General features: G+C 38.9%; 1 protein-coding gene across 8 annotated transcripts in view; it reads left to right on the top strand.

Moving 5' to 3' along the window:
• smoc1 (SPARC related modular calcium binding 1) overlaps nucleotides 1-23,233 on the top strand; it is a 32,699-nt gene that overhangs the window by 6,100 nt on the left and 3,366 nt on the right. Inside the window, exons 2-14 of one of the 8 annotated variants that reach the window (XM_088433645.1) lie at nucleotides 3,444-3,609; nucleotides 4,224-4,307; nucleotides 5,885-5,997; nucleotides 6,076-6,175; nucleotides 7,673-7,723; nucleotides 8,099-8,146; nucleotides 9,875-9,964; nucleotides 10,257-10,337; nucleotides 14,939-15,131; nucleotides 16,771-16,853; nucleotides 17,582-17,687; nucleotides 18,055-18,299; nucleotides 19,659-19,692. In XM_088433645.1, coding sequence (XP_088289771.1) covers nucleotides 3,444-3,609; nucleotides 4,224-4,307; nucleotides 5,885-5,997; nucleotides 6,076-6,175; nucleotides 7,673-7,723; nucleotides 8,099-8,146; nucleotides 9,875-9,964; nucleotides 10,257-10,337; nucleotides 14,939-15,131; nucleotides 16,771-16,853; nucleotides 17,582-17,687; nucleotides 18,055-18,299; nucleotides 19,659-19,692 — 1,394 coding nt within the window. Of the gene's footprint in view, nucleotides 1-3,443; nucleotides 3,610-4,223; nucleotides 4,308-5,884; nucleotides 5,998-6,075; nucleotides 6,176-7,672; nucleotides 7,724-8,098; nucleotides 8,147-9,874; nucleotides 9,965-10,256; nucleotides 10,338-14,938; nucleotides 15,132-16,770; nucleotides 16,854-17,581; nucleotides 17,688-18,051; nucleotides 18,300-19,658; nucleotides 19,713-23,233 lie in introns of all 8 variants that reach the window. The other 7 variants (XM_088433640.1, XM_088433643.1, XM_088433642.1 and 4 more) reach the window with 7 other exon arrangements.

The following is a 23,233-nucleotide window of genomic DNA, read 5'->3' as shown; positions in this document are numbered from 1 at the left end:
TTATCTCAGTCTTCACAGCATTACTTTTTTAGGGTCTACCATGAGGAACATGTCCTCCCAACTTTTACTGATAAGCCAAACTGAATATGGGGCTGGATTTTTCAACAAAATCATGGGGGTGCCAAAATGTCTGCTTGTAATCAAAATGACAGACTTCCTGTGCCTATACAAGCATGACTCATTGAGACTTTTTTTGTTGGTTTATTCATAATAGACATGCTTATCAGAGTTTATAATGTTAAGCGCGACCTTTTTTTTATTGATTTCTTTTAAAAATATTAAGAGTGCAATGTCAAGCCCAAAATGTCCGCTTCAAACCATAATTGGTCGTGAAATGTGTGTCTTTTAGGTTGGCTTCTTGTGACTTTATTTTGTAGCTATATTCATGATAAAGAACAACTCATTTTCTCGTGGTGGCACCTTACCTGTTTTCAGGGCCTGATGTTAACCTTTGAATTATTACATTATTAGCAAAACCTACTTCTGCAGAATTTGGTAAGTTTTTTTTTTTTTTTGTCTGTCGGAAAGCCTTATAAACATTCCTGGTTTTGGAACATTCTATGTGGAGCTTGAATGACTCACGCCTCCTCTATATTCAGTTTGTTACATGGAGCAGACCTGTGTTGAAGTCACGTTGTATTTCACTAACACCAACCTTGAAACCTTTCTTTAAATATTCAGCTAAAACCTGCCAGAAATTCTCAGGAGATTCAGCACAGTTCCGTCAGTGGCGGGACTGAATGACTAAGCTGCAATGCTTACGTGGGAGACTTTGGTTTATTTCCACTTAATACCGTCTCAAAAAGCTGATGTGAGATTAAATGTTTTTTTAATCCTCGCGTAGGTAGAAGAAGGGCTGCGTCCATTAAGGCGCTGAGTCAGGCGTGGTGGGGGTGACGACTCAGTCGTCATGTGGGCAGGGGCCAGACTTTGTGGCTCGTATGAAACGGTAAAAGGGCTTTCACTTGTATAACGCTTTTCCACCTTCAATTGAAGCGCTCAGAGCAAACACTTGCATCATTATTTACCCCGTGGGATGCTATTGTATACGTCATCTAAAAATATAATTACTATTTTGTCAATTCTGCTTACCGATGTTTTTAAACAAATCTAATTTTGCAGACGACGCACTACTCTGAAATGACTTGTTTGCTCGTCAGGCAGTTAACTGAAAATTGGCTCTTTCAGCGGTTCTCAAATATGGATATGTGTACTACTGGAGGTACGTGACTTAACTCAGACCGCAGCAGCATTTCTTGCAAATCTTCTGCTTTTCAGTTTCAAAGCAAGAACAGTTCATTTTTCTTTTCAAATTGAGAGCAAAATAATTGGAACATGAATCAATCTATTGCCAGATTTTGTTGTAGTGGTTCCTTTGCAAAATGTTGTATGATTTCTGCACATTGCGACGGAATTGTCCAGCAGACGATCCATGAATAAAATATACTACACTATCCTCTTGTTACGTCGTGACATAGCGGGTAGAATTGTGGTAGGTCTGGATCCAAATGCTGGTCGTCAGACAGGCGGGGTATGCTTAAAATATTTAACTCTTTCAGTGCTATGGAAGAGAATTCTCATCTTTTTAAAATAGTAACAAATAATACATAATAATATTCATCAAATACACTTTTTTATGGAGGGTAGCTGACACCCTTGACTAATGCCTACCTTTGATAAGACAACTGAGCACTGTAGTGATAACTGTGACCACTGGATGGCAGTGTTTCCACACTTACAACACAGATATTACATTCATGCAATTCACAGTAAGAAATGGAAATGAATCTTTAATATGATAGCACCCATATTTACACAGACATAGCACAAAATATTCTGTCGGCCTTGAAAGAGAAGCGAAAATTCAAAATATGGCACTCTAGAAGTTGCCTTTTCCGATAACACTTGGGACTAAAGAGTTAATATAAAGATGCCAAAAAAATCACAAGAACGAAGGTTGAATAAAAAGTAACAAATCAAAAAACCCAGAAATAAACTTAATACCAAAAACAAACTCTTGAAATCAAGACACTCACAATGACGAAGAGGAACTGATAGCAACATTGACAACAACACTTCGACAATGACCTGACAAGAACCGAAATGAAACAGGAAACTAAATACACTCAACACTGATGAGACAAACAAGGAACACCTGGGCATGACACACCAGGAGCAGGGAGCTGATTGGCAGACATAAGATAAGCGGGTAAATGCAGACAGGTGGACACAATCAAACAGGCATAAGGGGAGCACAAACTGGAACTTAAACACATGAACAAACAGGTTTTTTTTTCACTGAAAAAAGGTTAAAAATTAGTGGACTATTTTACTGTAGGCAGCGCTATTCTGGTTTCAATTCTGGCTTCAGTTGTGTCTTTCCTCATCGTTTCCCAGTACGAACAAATGCCGCATTCAGCCGCACGCTAAAACCGACATACAAATTGCTCTCATGCATCACCTTTGCTTCAAACATTTGTCACTTTTGGGCGTTTTTCTGCACTCGTGACACACTAGTTAATTTATACAAACCCTCGCTTGATTGTATTGCCAGGCAGCCTTTAACTGCTGTCCGCTGACATCTTCGCTCAATGTCTTGCCCAGGAGCCGGGTCTGCTTTGGTTTGTGGTTTCAGCCTTTCAGTCTAAAATCTTACTTGTGGTCTTTAAGCTTAGACGCTGCCAGAGAGGCTCACCAAGTTGCGGTTGTGTGAGAGAAGACAGAGCAGGTGTACAAAAAAAAAAAAAGTGCAGTATTTCATTTGTCACTGCACTAAGCCACACCCCCAAAATACTAGCTGGCCTATCATAGTACAGAGCTTTACTTGTTAACACTTTCAGTGCCAAGTGATCGCAAAAGGAGACCGATTTTTAGCATTTTCACTCATCTTTCAAACCCGACAGAATATTTTGTGTTATGTCTATGTAAACAAGGGTAGTATCATATGAAAGATTGATTTCCATTCTTTAATTTTAATGACAATTATCTGTAGTATGTAGCACTATCATCCAAAGGTCACAGCTCATCACTCATATCAAAATAAGCTCTAGTCAAGGGTGTCAGCTACCCTTTTATAAAAAAACATCTTTGACAAGAATTCTTGTCGTTGGCACACAGCGTAAGTATTTTAAAAGATGAGAAGTTTCGTCCATGGCACTGAAAGAGTCAAAATTGACTTAAACAAGCTAAGTCATGATTGATCAATACCTGGGCCCTTAGCAACATTGACGTCATTTTTAGTTGACAGCAAATGGCAAAATGACTGCCGCCTAAGATGAATAAAATTGGGTAGAGTTTGCTGCTAGATTCAGGTTCCATTAACACAATATAAATAAATAACATTTTATCGCAAATAATAATTATGATTTGACTCTTAAAACCTCTTAAAATTATTCAAAATTGTAAAACCAACAAAATGTTTTTTTTAATTTTTGCTGTTTCAGTGGCTGATTGGCGACCGAGACAACCACTGCGCCGGTGCCTGCACGCGACCGCAGGCCAAGCCGGTGTGTGGCTCGGATGGGCGGAGCTACGAGAACGGATGCGAGCTGCAGAAGGCGCGCTGCAAGGACAAGACGTTGACCCTGGCGCACCGTGGCCGCTGTCGGGGTGAGGGCGCCACTAGGGAATTTTATGCACCAGTGATTCCCAACCACGGGGACAAAACCATTCTGAAAATTAATCTGATTGCAATTGCAAGGCTCAATCTGCACCTTGGAACTTTTCAGACAGTTTTATAATATTAAATAACACTAAATATTTTTCAATAAAATCAGATGTGTCCAAACTACGGTACGGGATCCATTTTCGTTATGTTGGCCCGCAACATTAAATCCTGACATGGCCAGCAATACTATGTTTTAAAAAAGTAATAAAACCGTTTAACCATTACAAGTGTAAACAAAAACCACAACAAATCCTTATTTACTTCCCTTTAACATAAAACCTGGATGTAGCACTTTAAAAAAAAAAAAAAAACTACATTACAGAGACAATGTGTCATTGCTTGTTTATTGATTTTTACCATGCAGAAGTAAAAAAGAAAGAAATAAATGACCCTTTTGTCTTTCTTTCTTTCTGTGTGTTCCCTCAAAGGAAAAAATTTGGACACCCATGATTTACACAATGCAAAATTCTAACCGAGTGCGCTCAAAGGTGACGGTTTGTGGCCTCCAGGCCACCGAGGGGCAGTCATGTGTTAAGTGCCACATTTTGACTTTCAGGAAGAAACTGGACAAAAGTGGACCAATCAGCAGTGGCGCTGCCACCCACGTCGCCATCTGTGGGCAGAGACTCGTTGCAAACAGGTAAGTATTGTGTCCATCAAGATAAGTTAACCAATCACATTCCAGAAAAAAAAAATCATTTCTGGAAAAGGCAAATTGACAAGAAATGTTATATTTTACTGAATTTGTAATATTTTTGACAAATTAAAAAGAAATTAAAAAGCCTGCAACTGTGAATATATCATTACAAAAAAACAAAAATTCAACAATAGGCCTTGATGAAAAATCAAAGGACAAATTAATAGCATGGCGTCAGACCAAAGTCCATTTTTCCCCCCCCAAATAAAAATTCTCCCTTAGAGACTCAAACAACAGACGTTTGAATTCAAATGAACCTTTTACGATCTCATTAGCTCGGGCAACCGGGAAAAAAAAAGCGAAGTGAATGAGGAGATGTCTTTCATTTTCCGCCTCTTAGCTAGCGTGTAATTTTTCACAGACCTCCATCACTCACACGCTCAGCACCGCAGATTGATCGGTGTGGAGTAAAAAGGTCGAAACCTGGCATCTGCTTACCCGCCTCTCTCCCATTCCCCACACCCCTCCGTGACCTCAAGGAAAACAGCACCTCGCACCAGATCCATTTTTGGTAAAGCGGTGTCGTCTTTCTCGACGGTAATAGGCAGTTTTCTTCCATAAAATCATGCGTGCGTGAAGGGAAGCTGGGCACAGATCACACGTTCTCGCAGATGCCATGGCTCTGCTTTCTTGCATTTTCAATTGGAGGCGGCAGCTCACGCTTGTCGCTGGTCTTTGCTGTCCGGGTAAATACACAGAAACCAAACAGGAAGTGGAAACAATACCAAAAAAAAAAAATGACTGTTGATTTGGTTTTATTTACGGCAAAGAACGACGCTAATGAATCTTTTTCGAATCACTTATCCTATACCTATCATTGAATTGACAAATCTAGTAACCAGCCCCCCAAAAATACTTTCAAATTGATTTTATTTTATATATTTTTTTAAATAACCAACTACGAGTGATGGTGAGTTGAAGCATGTTGTTAGAACTTCTCATTCTTTTTTTTGTTATTGTGTGAGTATAACTACCATTTATCTTATATCAAAATTTGCTTTTGCTAACCAGTTAGCCATCGCAGTTAGCATTTCCGCGTGAGTGATTCCCATTTACAGTCAACACCATGCATTTCACAAACAACCTCAGCCATTCGGCCGCTAGAACACAAGAAATGAAGCCGAAGATCAGAATGGTCCTTTTTTACCCTGGGCTGGTGCAGTACACCTTTTCCACTTTGCAATATTTGAATACTATTTTTGTCATCTTTTTTAGTTGGAAATTATCCCCAATTTCTGACATCCTCAGTTTTTTTTTCTCAAAACAACTCTGCGTGCGTCTCCAAAAAGGTCCATGTAGAAAACGCTGACATGTTTCCAGCGGCAGATGTTTTTAGTCAACCTATTTTTAAATTTGACTTACCTGACTTGGTCGACATTTTCCCCAGACCGAATGCAGTATTATCACTTTAGCGTTTTGTTGCTCCAGGTATTTTTTTCTCTCTCAGTCTGTTAAAATGACTTTTGAATAGGTTGTTTATACGGTTGTAATTGTCGTGCTAATATGCTATTTTGTTCCAGATGGAGGTCAGTCCAAGTGTCGAATGGAAAGGAGCCAGGCTTTGGAGCAAGCTCGGCGCCCCCAAGAGTCCTTGTTTGTTCCAGAATGCAACGAGGATGGCTCATTTGCACAGGTCAGGGATGGTGAAGTCGACAGTTTCCAAATGAAAGGATCATTTAATCTCATTTTTGTGGCTCTTGTGGTTACACAGGTGCAGTGTCACACTCTGACAGGTTACTGCTGGTGCGTCACCTCCGACGGAAAGCCGGTGAGCGGCTCCTCGGTGCATAACAGGACGCCGGTGTGTTCAGGTACTGCCGATGATTAGTTGTGGGCGGACGGCTGTTTTACAGCTCAGTCCCAATGTGATGACAAAAACTCCAAAAAAGGAGGAACACATTAAGAACAGATTAGGAAAATTTAAATGGAAAATTCCCAGAATTTGGCAACCTGTTTTTATTACTATAAATAAAAAATGGCTTTCAGATCAAATCACCATTTAAGTGATACTGAAATTTTTTCTCCCAGATTCCCAGGCTTGCCACCATTTACTAACTTGGCTGCCATGCTCTGCCCACACTCAATGACGAAAACTCATTCTTCGCTAGCTGCCTTTGCCAATTTGTCTGAAGACTTTGCATTCTTGTAAACTTTTGTTACAAAATGTCTTCTTGCGCCGTCTGCGCTTGGCTGGCTGCAAAGTCATGACGCTTGTGTTTTGCAGACAAACGTACACAGGTTAGAAAGTTATGCTTAATAAAAAAAAAAGATGAGGGAGATTGTTGTCACATGTAGGACACAGCCAATACAATACTTCAAACCGAGTTACTTTTGGCCACATTTGGTGGCCTCCCTGCTTTCCTCAAGTTTTCCTTCTGTTTGAGAGGAATTCCCTTCAATTCTCCTTAAAAAAAACACAGGAGATTGTTGTCACATGTAGGATGCGCTTACGACTTGCCACAAATTAGCACAGCGCTATTAATGTCGCTGTGAGCCTTTTTTGATGCCTTCATTTTTGAAGGACCATCTTTCTTCTGCTTATAAAGAATACTGGAGATTGTTGGGACATGCAGGACATAACAAGTACAGAAATTTCCTTTAATGTTGCAGCAGGTCTTTTTTGTTTAGTTTGGACACATCGTCTGTGATTTTTTTTTGGTGGGGGGTCTTTCAGCTATCATAGGTTCTCCTCCAGGTGACCCAGTCGGAGTTGATCAATCCCGGCTTGCGTCCAGATGACTAGCTAGCTAGCACGACTCCATGGATCTCCTCTTTTGAGCCACAGCCATCCTGAGGCCCTTTTCTGTCTGGATGATTGTTGTCCAATGAAGAAAACAGCTGGTACTTGCCAAAAATGACTCTAGCTCTTCAATCTTTTCATCAGTCTTAGAGGGACAGTCTTCACTGTTTTTTTTGAAAAGTATGCGAGATTGTTGTCACATGTAGGAGACCCAGCCATTACTTGCCAGAAATTACCACATTTTCTTTAATCAGCCTGCGTTAGTAGCCTCTTTGATCAGCTTCCATCCCTAATTGCAGGTCTACCTTCGCAATATTGCAATTTGAATGCGGGTGATGGTTGTGCCTTGGAGGACACAGCCAGTAGTTGACATCAAATTGTTTCCTGTGCATCTTCTCATCCATTTTGGAGGGATTGTCTTTGATGTGTTCCTTGAAGAATATGGGAGATTGTTGTCCCATATAGGGCACCCGTGGAAAGAAGATTTTTTTTTTTCCTCGTGTTATCCTCCAAGAAATGACATTCACCGACACGAACGTCATCAATCATTTGCCGTATACGTTTGCAGGAAACTTCCATGAGTTTTTGGGAACACACATCGGGACAAGCGGATTGACAGGTATTCTGATCCAAATCGCGATCGCCCATCATTTTTTTTCCCCCTCTTTGCATCTGAGGCATGTTGCCACTTGCATGACCAGGACCTCAAACTCTCTGCGAGATTTTCAAAGCATCGCAATTTCGGGTTTTCACGTTCGGCTGCATGGTGATGGAAGAATCTGTCAAAGCTTCGGTTCTATCCTGTCTTAAACTTTATTGCGTAATACTCACAATATGTTCTTGTGACCATTCAGGTTGTTTCCTTTGCTTGTGGCCCGTTTGAACTCGGATCAAACCATCATGACCGCAAAAAGACTCTAAATACTCATAATTATTTACAGTTGTCGTTTCTGTCGTTTTTTGCTTCGTACACGTTTGTCTTTTCTCTCCCCAGGATCCGTGACTGACAGACCACCCGGGCCGGCGAACTCCGGTCGGAAAGGTGAGTTGAGCTGGAGAAATTTTTTTATTTCTTTAACTTCGGATGTGATAGCTTTTTCCCAACGAAACGTGTCAGTTCGCTGTTCTGAGTTCTGCTCTGTAAGCAACGTGACAGTGTGTTGATGACATATTTCATTCAAGGACCTTACATTTTTCTATAAAAAAAAATATCTAGAATGTATAAACTAAATCCAACGCAGGTTGTCTGTGCTTTGCTTTTGACGCAATTGCTTCCTAAAGGAATGTTCCAGATGCTCCAAAGCTGCACGTGGGTGAGTATTTTCCGGGGGGCGTTCAACCTTACGTAAGACGCACCCCGTCACATCCATTTCCCGACCTTGATTTTTTTTTTAAAAAAAAAAGCTCAAATTTCTATGAATCGCTTCAAACTCATCTGCTGAGCCATTTGCCTCAAATAAATCCTTGTTCAATTTATTATACATACCACCTTTTTTATAGTGCACCCCCAACATACAAAAAAATGTAAGTTAAAAACTACATTATGTTTACTACACACTATTTGGAGGCCTCTGAAAACACTAGTTCATACCGATATCAATTTCAGGCCATATTATAACATTATATATAATACTATAATATAATGTATTATTATATTATAATAATATTACATGGTACTGTTGAAAAAAGTTACATTTATTGTAAATGACTTTGTTCAATCCTAAATACATATTTTTACGTTCACACATTGAATAACTTATTTTTATCTTTTAAAAGTTTTTCCGCATGTTTGGCAAAAGGACTGTCAGAAAATGACTGGTGCTAAATGAATTAAATGGTAAAGTAATCCATTACTCTAGGTTATTAAGAACCTAAATCATCAATTACTTTTACATCAAAATGACTTAAGTACATTGAGTTATTGATCACCTTAGTTTTTCTTTCCTAAAGTAAACAATTGTTTTATTATACCAAATTATACCATTATGGTGCAACCCTATCCATATTCTTCATTTTCGTCGTCTTCATCATTGTTTTTGTCTTCCTTCTTTACTCTTCATTCTTTTTCTTCTTCGTTCTTCCTTCTTCACTCTACTTTTTTCTTCTTCCTTCATTCTTTTTCCTTCTTTTTTCTTCTTTGTCATTGTTGTCATCTGTGTTTTCTTCTTCTACTTTTTGACTTTTTTTTTTTTTGGCCACACAATCTGGCCAGCATCCTGAAAGGCAGGTTACACCCCCCATCATCGTCCCACTTTGAAAATGGACACTGTCATTTTCGTAAATTTTTGTAAGAGTTGCTGAATATGACCTTTATTGATGATGCAGCCCATCTCGCTATAAGTTATCAGAACATTTTGTAAGCGTGTGAGTGGCGAGACAAAACCACACTTGAGAAAACCCGCCGTTGTCATAATTATTCTACCAGACCGCTTTGACACTTTTAATATTGCTCACTTCTATTTAGAGTGGGTGGTCTTCACAGACACGTCCTGTCCCTTGATATGAGGGCTGTGGGGGTCTTCTAATGTAAGTGTGTGTGTACCCTTAAGAAAAAAAAAGTGTTAATGTGAAGCTTTTTGATGTTGGTGTGAAAGCTGTTTCATTATTCGTGTGAGTGCGAGGGACATCTAGAACCTGTGGGTGGTCGCGCTTTGTTCTACTGTTCTTCTCGTGCTTGTGTGTGTGCTGGTGTACCTTGGCCGGGCCATGTGCAAATCCCAACCATTCAACACTTGTGGAGAGTAGATTGTATTAACCTCAATAATGGTAGTCTCTTTCCGTTTTTTTCTCACCCTCAATCCAGACGACGGCTCCAAGCCTACGCCCACCATGGAGACCCTCGTCCCCGCTGAAGGCGATGGTAAGGGTTCTCGAATTTCGGAATTTCCACAAGTACTCGCCCCAAGGGTCTTGTGTGTTTTTTTTTGTTTTTTTTTTAACACCTTGGTGTTTTGCAATTTTCATATCAGTAATGGGATTTAGGTTCAAAGATTACTTTAAAATGAACTAAAGTGTCTAATTGAGACCTCATTTATCTTCTGCTGCTTTGAGACTAGTCCCAATTGCTGTCTGCAACCTTTAGTTTCGACCATAAGGAGAATTAATGGATTAAATCAAAACTAACATTGAAATACAACAATTTGTTTTTGTAGAGATAACTGCTCCTACGCTGTGGATCAAGCAGTTGGTTTACAAGGAGAACAAGCAGAACAGCTCTGCGTCCAAGAAGCAAGGTGAGATTGGGAGACAAATACAGTATTATTTGGACTATAAAATACACAGGATTATAAATTGCGCCAACAAAGTTTTAACAGAAAATGTATTTTGGTCTTGTGTTGGCTACACTAGCCTATAAGCAGCAGGTTGTAACATTAGATATTTTCGCAGAAAACTGGTATATAACAATTTAGAAATGTGTTTTATTTCAAATGTATTTTCAAACTGCCTGGTTACAGCCACATCATGCCTTCAAAATGTTAGAATACTGCACCAACACAAGAGTAACATCCCTGATTGTGTTTACTTGTGGAGAGTGTTCCCTGTTGCCAAGTAATATAGCAGTTCAAAGTCAAAATAAACACCCAGTGTCTTCGTTATCTTCCTTTGTCTACCAAGAGATTGCCCCCTGGTGGCAAGTAAAAAAAAAAAAAAAAAAAAAAAAGCAGATGTCATACTGCAGGAGCGTGAAAAAAAAGGAGCGGCTTATAGTCCAAAATTGATAGTGATTTCAAATAGACCCAGACGCTATCCGCAATGATGCACACGCCCATGTTTGTGACTGACATGTTCACTCTACAACGTTGTGAACAAGTTGCAGAAAAAGAAATGCGGTTTCGTATAAACGCACATCTAGATCAACATGCTGCATTTCCCTTAATTTAACCACTTTCTTCAAGAAATTTTTGCAGCGATTAAGGCACAGCTGAAAGTCATTGGGGAGGCGAGCGGACAGGAGAGGGCTGGGTGGGGGTGAACTCCGGCAAGGAAACTTTGAGGATGAAGGGAATCAGACGAAGGAGGAGGAGGAGGAGGAAAGGTTAGGACTGAATGAGGATACGGAGCAGGGTTTAAAAATTCACTTGGCCGGGCGCCTGGAGGAGTGAAAGACGTAAAATAGAGCCAGTTTGTTCTTAGCACGTCGTCTTTTGTCTACTCTATCAAGAAGCAGCAAAATTGTTCCGTGCTTACTGACTTTGTGGGTTTCAGGTCTTCAACAGAAGAAACACAAGCAATACGATGACAAAAAAAAAATCAGTGCAACGCTAGATTGAATTAAACTTTTTCCATTTACTCGTGAAAACTATTTTCTTCAGGGGATCCTTTTTTGTCGGCGCCTGACGATTTTTAAACACAAGTGAGTGGGAGCCCTAGGTTGCCGCTTGGCACAAATCTACTGAGATGCATGACTGAACTGCTCACACTATCTACAGGCCATTAGTAAATCATACCTTAACAGTTGCTGACTGTCAAAATTGATCTCGTAGAGGGTTCCAGTACCCCTCGGGATACGTGAAGGCATTCGCTATGTTTGTGAAATAGTTTCTGCTGGTTTCAGCAAATCTAATTTAATGCCATGACAGAAAGCATAGTTTTCTTTTTAAATTAAGCACAAATTAATTGGAACTAAGCCTTTCTTTTGTTAAGCAGCAAATCTAATTTAATGCCATGGCAGAAAGAGTAGGATACGTTTTTCTTTTTAAATTAAGTACAAATTAATTGGAACATTAAGCCTTTATTTTGTTAAGTTTTAATTCGCCCTAAAAATCTTTCAAAGGAAAACCATTAGTCTGGAAGGATATCGACTAGTCACTAATCTGCCTCATCACCAGTCACTTTATCGCATGCACACATGCGCCTTACAAACCCTGCACATTGCAGGAAAGCTGCTAAATACATAATATTTTGCTCTATTATTTTCCACAATCATCATACGCATAGTTTCTACTACTTCATAATATGCTCAGAATGTAAATCTATTCATTTATTAGAGTGTCGTTATTACTGCCCTTATTGCTCTGTTACTGTTTCTTTTGTTTGTTTTTGTTTTATTGCCTACTTTATTATTTGTTCTATTATGGAACGTAGTCTCCTCAGGGAAGTGAACAGAATTTCATTGTGTAGTATTACTATGCATATTACAATAAAACTCTTGAATCTAGAATCTAGTCGCTAAACACATTTATTTTGAGTGGGCGGGGGGGTGCTTGAGGCCTTGTCTATATGTAACCGTCTTATTTAAACCCGCATAGTCTCCCCCTCGTTTTTGTTGTTTGTTTATTTAAAGAAATCACATCTTTATGAATCCAGCTCAGTGTGGTTTCATTCATTTACAAGTATGCCAACTCGCCAAATTCTGTCCAATCAGAAAGAACTTTCGCGTGTGATGTGTCCAATCAGAAAGAATTTTCGCCTCTGATGTCACTGGTATCTGAGGCAGGAAAAAGAGACGCACATTGACACAACTCTCTGGATTAAGCTGGTTACAAGCAACCACAAAAGGCCGTGTCAAATCTCCACTTTTGTCGGATGTTTTGAAAGATTTGGTTTTAATGGGGAAAAAAAACTAATCGAGACATTTCCTGCCAGTTTGCAAGAAACGTGTAGACAAATGTCTCCTCACTATTTATTTGAATTCCCAGCTCTTCACTTGAACCTCTTCAAGCGCCTCGGCTTGCTTTTCCTCTTTTTCTTTGGCACAAAACACATTTTTGACACCACTTATTTTCGACCTCGACGAAAGCACATTTTTTATTCATTTCAACCTTTAGATGTTACTGGAAACACGTTCTGATGAAGAACAAAAGACGTCCGAATGCCAAAAACATGATTCTTTGAAAGCTTGACTCAATGGAAAAAAAAACAAGTGAAGAAAACATGAATCTGGGTCGCTGTTAGGATATCGTCAAGGAAATGAAGCAGAAAAGTTTGCTCTAATTCTTTAATTGCACGCCGAGACCACCGGCGCTGCAGTGAGAATAATCAGCTCCATATTTTATAACCAACACCATGTTGCCACCATCTTGAACTGAAAATGCTCTAAACAACTGCAGCTCAAGGCCTCGCGTCTCACGTTTGCGAAGTCCAAATGGGGCCAGGAGGCGTGGCCACATTATTGCGCTCATCTTCTTCATCTTGACAAATGGTCCAAATGGATGCAAGTGTAAATAAAATGTGACAGGATCGAGACATCGCAGAAGCGTTTTAAAAGCCCAGGCAACTAATATGATCATATTTCATAATGCTGTTTGACATGATGACAGAGTTTGATCTTAAAAAAAATTGCCATGGTGCATTGCAGGATCAACAGTAACTACTTGACACCATTTTACCCTTTTGCAGTATTTTGACCATTTTTGGATCATATTCTTCCACATGCTTCTCGCAGTATTTTAGCCAAGGTATGGCACACCTCTTGATAGTGTGATAACTAAGTGGTCCTGGCATGTTGCATTTTGACATGTTGTCACCATCTGGGTGAAATTTCAGCTCCCTAGTGTCTTCTTTCCCTTTTATGCAAAATAAGCTGATGTAAAGATCAAAGCGTTAATGTGCAACGGTTAAATATGTAGGCGGAATCATTACAAGTTCATAGTGGGTTAGTTTCCCCAAAACAGGTTGTTGACAAATATTTAGCAATTAAATAATCAAGCATTTTGACATGTTGTCACCATCTGGGTGAAATTTCAGCTCCCTAGTGTCTTCTTTCCCTTTTATGCGAAATATTCTGATGTAAAGATCAAAGCATTAATACGCAACGGTTAAATATACAGGCGGAATCATTACAAGTTCATAGTGGGTTAGTTTCCCCAAAACAGGTTGTTGACAAATATTTAGCAATTAAATAATCAAGTATCTTAATTATGACGTGGATTATGTGGGTCTATTTGACAAATTTCGAAATTATTAAAAATTTTAAAATATATTAAACTGGTTGATTTTGATTGACTTTATTGAAGAGTCATAAATACATTCACAATTTAAAGGGACAGTGTTTAAGATTTCGTTTTTCATTAAAAAGGAATACACTGAATGAATATAAATTCCAAAAACTTGCAAATAAATGTGTCCTTAACGACCAACAGTATGTTTTAAATATAAATGGAAATCTAGTTATCATTAAATGATAAGTAGGCGGCTACGGACCATGGTAAATGCAGCACCTCCTGCTGCCCGCAATGAAAAACCGTCTAAATCTTACGCATTGTCCCTTTAAAATAACATAAAATGAAATTAACACAAATATATCACATTTTTCATTAATAACCCAAATTATATGACAGACTCCCGGGGTCCGTGGAACCCACTTTGAGAACTACTGTTTTAGAGGGCACACCAATGTTTTTTTTTTTTTTTTTTTTTTTTTTGTCCAAGCCTGTTTTCATGAGTTTATTTTTTATTTTTAGATATACATGATTTCGTTTAACATCGTGAGGTTTTCTTTAGTTATTTCTCCGTCAAGTTGGTATTTGTTAGTTGTATCAGATTCATGTTATTTCTGTGACCACTATGGGTCAGTAAGGGTCACTAAGGGTCATTTTGTCCTCAAATGAGCAGTTTAAAAAATATATATATTTTTTGTTACAGGAAAAAGGGATGCTCCATCTTGGTCAGTTAAAAGGTTTGGTTAATTCTGTTGTAAATAATATAACTTTGCTCATTTTTCACATAAGCAAATGTCAGGGCGCATCTGTGGAGATGATAAGATGTTTTTGGTTTTTGTTTTATTTCAGGCTGACAGCATCTTAAATTATTTTGCGTGGTTCACCTCACGATTCATCTACTGTGTTCTCAGTCCTTTGTGAGCTTGCGCTGAGTTTGTTTGTCATGCTTCTAGAGAAAGTTCCCTCTTGCGACCAGGAGCGACAGAGCGCCCTGGACGAGGCCCGGCAGAACCCCCGAGAGGCCGTCTTCATCCCAGACTGCGGACCCGGAGGTCTGTACAAGGCCGTTCAGTGCCATCAATCCACCGGCTACTGCTGGTGCGTGTTGGTCGACACTGGGCGACCTATTCCGGGAACCTCCACTAGGTAAGGAATGCATGTTATATCCTCCATGAACCTCCACTTCAATACTAATTGGTTCTGGTAGAAACTTCGTTACTAGAAACTGTTGTAAGTAGAGACGCGTTTTCCATGTAAATGCCATAATCCGTTCCAAGGCCTTCAAAATTCTGACATAAATGTTTATTTAACCATAAAAATAAAAACCTCTACTTAAATTAATTAGTTCTGGTAGAAACTTCTTAACTAGAAACTGTTGTAAGTAGAGACGCGTTTTCCATGTAAATGCCCTAATCCGTTCCAAGGCCTTCAAAATTCTGACATAAATATTTTTTTTTAGCCATAAAAATGTATTCTGTATGTGTTAATTACATTATTATACAACAATAGGTGTGCATAATGTAAAAAACTTTTTTTTTTTTGGTATGGACAAAAAAATCTCTTATTTTCCTCTTTGCAATATCACTTTTTCGGAGCCCTTTGTGAATACTCTAAAAGTTCATACAATTACGTAAAACTATGGGAACATGGCCCAAGGGGCGAACGACAACGACGCTGCAGTCTCGTAGACGCATACGGTAGAGGCCCCTCTCAGCCAATGGGATGCCAGGAAGATGCTAGGCAAGAGCCAATAGCAGAGCAGCCTTGAGTATGTTGCGTTCAGTGAACTCTCAAAGTTGCGAGTTGCATTCAGTGAAATCCGGGAAAGTTACATACTCTGTTTTTACCCTTCGTACCTCGAAATTTGTTTCGTAACAAGAGGCAATACTTTCCTGTTGAGGTGTTTCAGAACTCAAAAATTATAAATGAAGAGACTTTCTATTTGTTTTTAGAAATTTCCTGTCTGATGGGTATATTCATGAATGAAATCAGTTTGTGTGTGATGTGATGACCTTTTTTTTGTGTGGCTGCACACCACACACTGTGCATTCTGAACTTTTATATCAGATTTTGTGTGTGTGTGTGTGTGTGTGTGTTGGCGGGGGTGGGTGTCAATGTTAGGATGACCATAAATTTAAAATCCTGTAGTCTATAACACTTTTGTGGTATTTTGTCCAATCCATTGCTCTTTACATCAAAGACATTTCACAACAAAGGAAATGCATTGAAATAAGACACAAGGGAACTGAAATTTCACCCGGATGGTGACAAAACACCACTTAGTTGTCACGCTAGCAGAAGTTTGCCGTTCTTTAGCTAAAATAGTACTACAATAATATGGAAGAAAATGACCCAAAAATGGTCAAAACACTGCAAACGCATAAAATATCAGGGTCAGATTTTTCAACCCACCAATAGATATTGTTTTGCTAGTAAGATTGAAATGGATGTCCTGCTAAAGACTTTAATAAAACAATAGAAAGACATCAACATAGTTAACTCCACGCACACTGGCAACAGTCTGAAAAAGTCAAGGGATGTTGTGTTTTGCGGGTTGATTTTAGTGTATTTTAATAAAGTATTTGTAACTTGTTCCTGTCTACTGCTGGCAGGCAAACAGACTTTTGTTTTGCATAGCATATAACTTTTTGGAGCCTATAAAAAGTTGGGAGCCCGGCAGACTCCGGGACCCGAAGCCAGGTTGTTGATTTAAGCGCGGCAGGTTTGTCTTCCCTTTTCATCCAGCTCCTGCTCCGTTCCTGTCTTGTGAATCTCGTGTGAACAGGTACCAGACGCCAGAATGCGACAACGCCGCACGTTCTCGCAGCTCGGACGCCGAAGATCTGTTCCAGGGTCGAGACTTGACAGGTTTCCCCTTGACTTTTTATGACCGTAATCAAAGTTAACCATTGGATGTAATTGTTGACGATTTTTTTCACGTTACGCTAACATTCTGAGCTTCTTTATGCTTAGGCCGTGTTTTTGCCGTAAAGCTAACGTGTAGCCATGTAGCACCCTGACCACCTTGTATAAATGCCTTAGCTAACCTAAAGCACACCATGTGCCACCTTAAATTATGCTTATCTCTCCAACTATAACAATCATGACCAATATTGAAAAAAAAAAGAAATGTACAGTATAATAGACCCTTATGAGATTGTGAGGGATGGAACGATATACACAGTAGATCTCATGAGAGTCACACAAGATTAAGTCCATGAGAAATGAGATGAGATAAATATTTGAAATAAACATAGAAAACCAAATAACATTTCCGCCTTATTATAAATGATCAAATTTGATCATTTTTCATAGTAAGCATTTTTTTTTCCTTAAATTTAAACTGAAATTTGTGACAACTCTCACATTTTTAGATAGATTCAGCTGGTATGTTCAAATGTGATCAGTACCAATGGCAACCATGTCAGGGTTGTCAGCATGTTTTTCACGGGAGCTTTAAGTGTTGTGGAGCTGTTTTTTTTGTTTTTTTTAATGTAATCAAATGTGATCTAGTTAATTAATCTACCTCCAAAACCTCAAAGTGACACTCAAATTAGATGAGGGAGGTAACCTTTCTATTTGTTTTTTTTCCCTAGGTTGCCCTGAGGGAAAAAAAGTGGAATTCATTACCAGCCTGTTAGACGCCCTGACCACAGACATGGTTCAAGCCATAAACTCACCAGCCCCCTCTGGTGGTGGGAGGTAAGAATTGACAACCTAAAATGCTCAGTATGTCACATCACCAGTAAATTCTGTAAGTAAATGTTATTAGTTCATTCACTACCAGTGACAGCTATAGATAATATTTTACAGGCCGCCAATGAAAACGTTAGCTCATTCACTGCCATTGATGGCTGCACGAGTCAAAAAAAAAATTTCATGGGTCAAAGTCAGTTTTAATTAGATTGATGGTGAATGAGTTAATTTAGCACTCTTCACTGAGGTTTTATAGAATAATCATGCATATGAGTCAGGACTTCTTTCAGTTCGTCTTCAGTCGCTCTCAATTGCTTTTGCTTGAATGTCATTGTAACTGATTGACTGCAACCCCAGTTAAAATGTCCGGCAGGTTTGTGGAGCCGGACCCCAGCCACACGCTGGAGGAGCGGGTGGTGCACTGGTACTTCGGCCAGCTGGACACCAACGGCAGCCGGGACGTCGGCAAGAAGGAGCTGAAGCCCTTCAAGAGGTACCTGAAGAAGAAGGCCAAGCCGAAGAAGTGCGCCCGCAAGTTCACCGATTACTGCGACCTGAACAAGGACAAGGCCATCTCGCTACATGAACTCAAGGGTTGCCTCGGAGTCGGCAAGGAAGGTGAGGAAAAAAGACGGCGGAGATCGTATGTGACCAAGGAGTTTCAAAAAGGGAGCGAGAAGCCACTTATCTCTGTAAAGGAAAAAAAAAATCGTATCCGTGGAACTCGATTCAACTTAATGCTTGCCCGGCTCTACCTAAGTGCTGATTATTTCCATCATTGGACTTTCACTAGGAGCTTCTCAAGCTGCTCACCAGCTCATAAAGTTTTTAATAGGTTCCACATTGCTCTGTGAGGAACGTGATAAAGACGGTTAGGCAAAAACGGTTCGGTCGTGTAAACATCAACCTGGAAAAGGGTTTGGCTCTCATCGGGTCATCGCTGGAGCCACTCAGATTTCCAGTGGATGGAAAAAAGTAACCTACGGTAGCTTGCTGCCAGAATACAGAACTTTTCATCAAGAGTACACGCTGACAAGCTTCTTAAAGGGCCCATGTTTGGATATTTTAAACTTTCCACAGTTAAATACTGTACGTGCGTATAATGATGAAATCTTACCTTTGGCACATTGGCGATTTGCCATTATTTTCGAACTATAAGCCTAAACAGCAGAAATTGAGCCCCCCCAAAAAAAAAAATGTCACGGATAAGCCGCAACGGACTATAAGATGTAGATCATAGCATCAGATATTTATGCAGAAGGATGATATATGGAAGGGGTTTTTTTTTTAATTGTTATTTAAACTTTCTTTTTAATTGCCTGCAATATGCTATCTACAACACACTGAACAGGCCGGCATGTTTAGCCTAGTCATAGAAAATGGATGGATGGATATTTTCAACATAACACTGGCAGAATACTGCTAAAACAGTTAGTCAGAATCAATACTTTGATATCATCTTCTTCTGTCTCCCTTTGTTTAATTGATTGATTATTTTAGTGCACATATAATGTAAAAACATCGCACATAATTCATGTATACAATCACATCATTTATACAAAATGTTTATATTTTAAATACTATATTTTTTTAAATGAATTGACACATTGAACAGATACACACATTTGCTTTAAAAAATCTGCCGCTATAATAACAAAAAAAAGAAAATTCAATAATTTCTTATAAAATATGAGGTTTTTTTAGTACAGATATTTCTAACCAGGAAGTGAAATGTCTCGTTGGCTAAAGCCACGCCTCTCACACTCGCCTTTCATGACGTCATCCAAATGCCAACCGTCACAGCGAAACAACAGCTACAAAAATGGGACGAAAAAAAAAAAAATCTCCTCACATAAAGTGTATGTGTATTTCCAAAAAGTTGAAGTTTAAATTTCATATTGCAATGTAAAAATTCAGTGGATTGGCTCCTTTATTGTAATATTGGTAATGTTATTTATAAATGTATTGCTTTTGCAGGTGCTTCAACAGCAAGTAGCAACTACGGGACAAGGCAAGGGACAAATGTGTTCCGTAAGATGACTAATACTACTACTTTCACTAATATGTCTCTGCTTATTAGTTATTAGTTAATAGACTGTGTTTTAACCTGATTAATATGCACATTAATGAAGTCATTTTATATATAGACATCTAGAATATTCTTCATTAAAGGGTCAGTCAGTAATATTTAGTGATGAACAAATTTGTTATAAAAATCCACTATAGATTTCAGCAACAGGCAGATAAATGTGTTCAAGCACGATGTTTTTTTTTTTTACATAATCGTAGATGTAGGAATGTGTTACGTGGAAGGCTCCACTCAGACAGGAGGCCGCCATGTTTTGGCTTACATTGTACCTCTAAGTATTACTGACTATCCCTTTAAAGGGACAGTGTGTAAGATTTAGACCGTTTTTTATTAAAAAGGAATAAATGAAATCATTTTAAATTTCAAAAACTTGCAAATGAATGTGTTCTCAATGACCAAAAGTATGTTTTAAATATAAGTCTAGTTAGCATTAAATGATATTACATGGGGGGGTGGCACTCCTCCAGAGGCGGCCATGTTTTTTATAGCTACGGACATCGGTAAATGCAGCACCTGCAGCTCCTCCTGCTGTTCGGAATGAAAAACGCTCTAAATCTTACACACTATCCCTTTAAAAGGGAAGTTTTTGTTTCTTTGTTTCTTTTTTTACACCTAAAATTGATCTGCGTCAAGCAGATGTCCTTTTATAGGAAAATAATTGCGGTTAAAGGAGATTGCTGATTGAGTCTGTCAATTAGTAAAATAAAAACAATAGCGCAATCTTGCCCATATTTGGAAAGGCTTAACCAGGAATGAACAGTCTTTTAACACAAGTTGATTTATTGCTTTTAACACTCTGAAATCACGGCGCCAGCTTCCGTTCTGATGTATTCGCCTTGTGACGTTACCGTTATGTCGATTAGAGCATTTTTTTCATTTCAAGGGCAACGTGAAAACGCCTAAAGAATGAATCCATCTTCACTAACGTACACATTGTGACGAGAAGAAAAATGGTGTCATGAAAGCGATGGGGATTTTGCATACACGCCGAACTTGTAAGAACATTTCCACGCATTTATAAGTTAATGAGGCCCATTGTGTTCAGACACGCCTTAATCATTCTAAACGGCCCGTGTTCTTTTAAGTCACCGTGAGTTTGCGCTCCGTGTCGCAATGTTTGCTCGCTGTTTTATTGAGCGGACTTATTAAGAGCATGTGGCGGCGAAACACAAAATATCCGAGTAATGGGCGGAAAAAAACACGCGAGGACTTGCACTGCTGGAGCTGTGGGGTATTTTTTTTTTTTTTTCCCCCTCCTCTTTTTGATGAGTGGTCCCAGGGTGGCCATTTTCTTCACATTGCCTCCTGCCAAGTCAGCAGGCGTGCTGTTAATATGGTTCCTTTAGTCCCCTCGTGAACATGACCACATTTTATTTAGTCGGGAGATTCGGCCTTCGCAAGGTCCTTTCGCAACCATTTTGTCGTTAATGTGTGCTAAAGTCGCTTGACTTTATTCGCCAAGAATAATCCGTTTTTTCCAGTCTGTTTATGCTTTTCCACTAGATGGCAAATGGTAATTTTTTTTTTTTCTGAGGCAAAATTCTAATTCTAAATGTTTGTATGAAAAAGTGTTTGTGAATTTATTAATAATTTGTCTATGAACCTTCAAGTTGTTTACATATTCTTGCAGAACTGGTCCATGGACGTTTTTTTTTTTTTCATGTTCTTATTAACTGTGCGCCGTGTTTGTTTTTTGTAAATTTGTCAAGTGCTTTTCCAAAATGAATTAACATGACTCTAAAGCGGTCGTCTGAAAAAAAATAAACACAAACCAGTTTTCGTGGAGCTCTTCTGCCTCCGAGTACAAACGTATCATAAGTGTCTTATCTTGAGCCAAGTGTCTTGACTAAACAAAAAATAAAGTAGGTGAAATGTCACAATCAATGAAGGTACTATTTGGAAACCTTTTTGGTACAACTTCAAATTTATTATTTTTTATGACTGTCCAAAATAATACACGACAACACCATTAATCATAAAACATTGAAATGACCAATAAGTATAAAACATTTTAAGTTTTTCATTTATTGAAAAATTTAATCACATATTTATACTTTATAAAATCATCTTGCAGTCTGGATTAAACCGATTTGCGGGCCAGAACCGGCCCGCGGGCCGTATGTTTGACTCCCCCTGATTAACATTATTTCATTTCTGACTCGTCTGCCGGAAAAATTGTGCCGCTAATGAAAATCTCCAACCGTATAAAGCTTAAAAAAACAACAGCATGCAATAAGTTGCTTCATGTTCCAGTAAATTTGCTCTTAATTTGAAAACGAAAACTGTTCCCGTCACGGCATTAAAAGCAATCCATTAATTTTGAAATTTCTGAAATGTCTTGATGTACCCCCAGCAGTGCGCATAAGCTTCCATTGCAACGTTTGGAATGACCACCCACCACTGCACGTCAAATTACTTACATTTACACGGTCAACACCGTGGATCACTTTAAAATACGTTTATTTCTAGTTGAATAACTGCATTATTTATAGTCAATAGTCAAATAAAAGTGTATATAGGCACTAAATGGAGAATTAGTTACTTAACCTGCCAAAGCACTGGGTTATTAGTCATATGAATCAAGTGGACTCTTATGCTTTTTGGCTAACAGGACCATACTTAACATATCGAATGTCTAAAACCAGCGGTCCTTGTAAATAGTTGGCCGTAATATTTTATTTCCATCTGTGTAAAAGCGTACTCCGATGTGCCGCACGCGTGAGATTTAGAGCCCCGCCGAGAGATGTCCGACACTAAATCCAGGAGCTACTAAGAGAGCACCTGCGTTAAAAATGTGGCCAAACGCAAGTTTCCACATACCGACTATGTTCCGTAACATGTAACGCCACACGCACACGCACAGCTGTACTATAATGTGGCCATCTGTGAGCAATCAAAGCTCATCTCCTTTTCTCCCGGGCCTCCATATATCCTTTATAAAAAAAAAAAAAAAAAAAGCCTGCTTCCATTCAACCTTAATGAGAGAAGGAAAATTGGGAACGCCTTTTTGAAATTTTCTCGTGCTTCTACTTCTAGGCTAAAATGAAAGACATGATTTTTTTTCTTCATTTAAATCAGCCTCCGAAGCCATGTATCCTAAAAGAACCTGAAATTTTGGTAGCATGTATGTAATAAGACCCACGAAAACGTTTCTATAACCCATTTGAGCTTCAAAGCAGCATTTTCATCTATGACTCAACATAAAAACGGGATTTTTTTTTTAAAATTTAACAGCCAAAAGCAGTAACCCCAGATAACCCAAAATTTAGTCTTCAAGTCTGTCATGAAGAGAGCTACGAGGAAAAAAAATCTCCATTGCCTGTGCCTTTTGCTGCAAAGCGGAAAATTTATCCCTAATATAGTCAGTAAGTCTATCATGAAAAGAGCCACAAAATTATTCATGTCATATGTAAAATAAACAGTCAGCCATTTTATTGTCTAATTCACCATGAAAAATATTTCA

This window comes from Hippichthys cyanospilos, chromosome 14, assembly GCF_059441005.1.
Source record: "Hippichthys cyanospilos isolate Australia breed blue-spotted pipefish chromosome 14, RoL_Hcya_1.0, whole genome shotgun sequence".
In the NCBI taxonomy this organism is placed as follows: Eukaryota; Metazoa; Chordata; class Actinopteri; order Syngnathiformes; family Syngnathidae; genus Hippichthys; species Hippichthys cyanospilos.
This window is presented reverse-complemented; position numbering and strand designations above follow the sequence as displayed.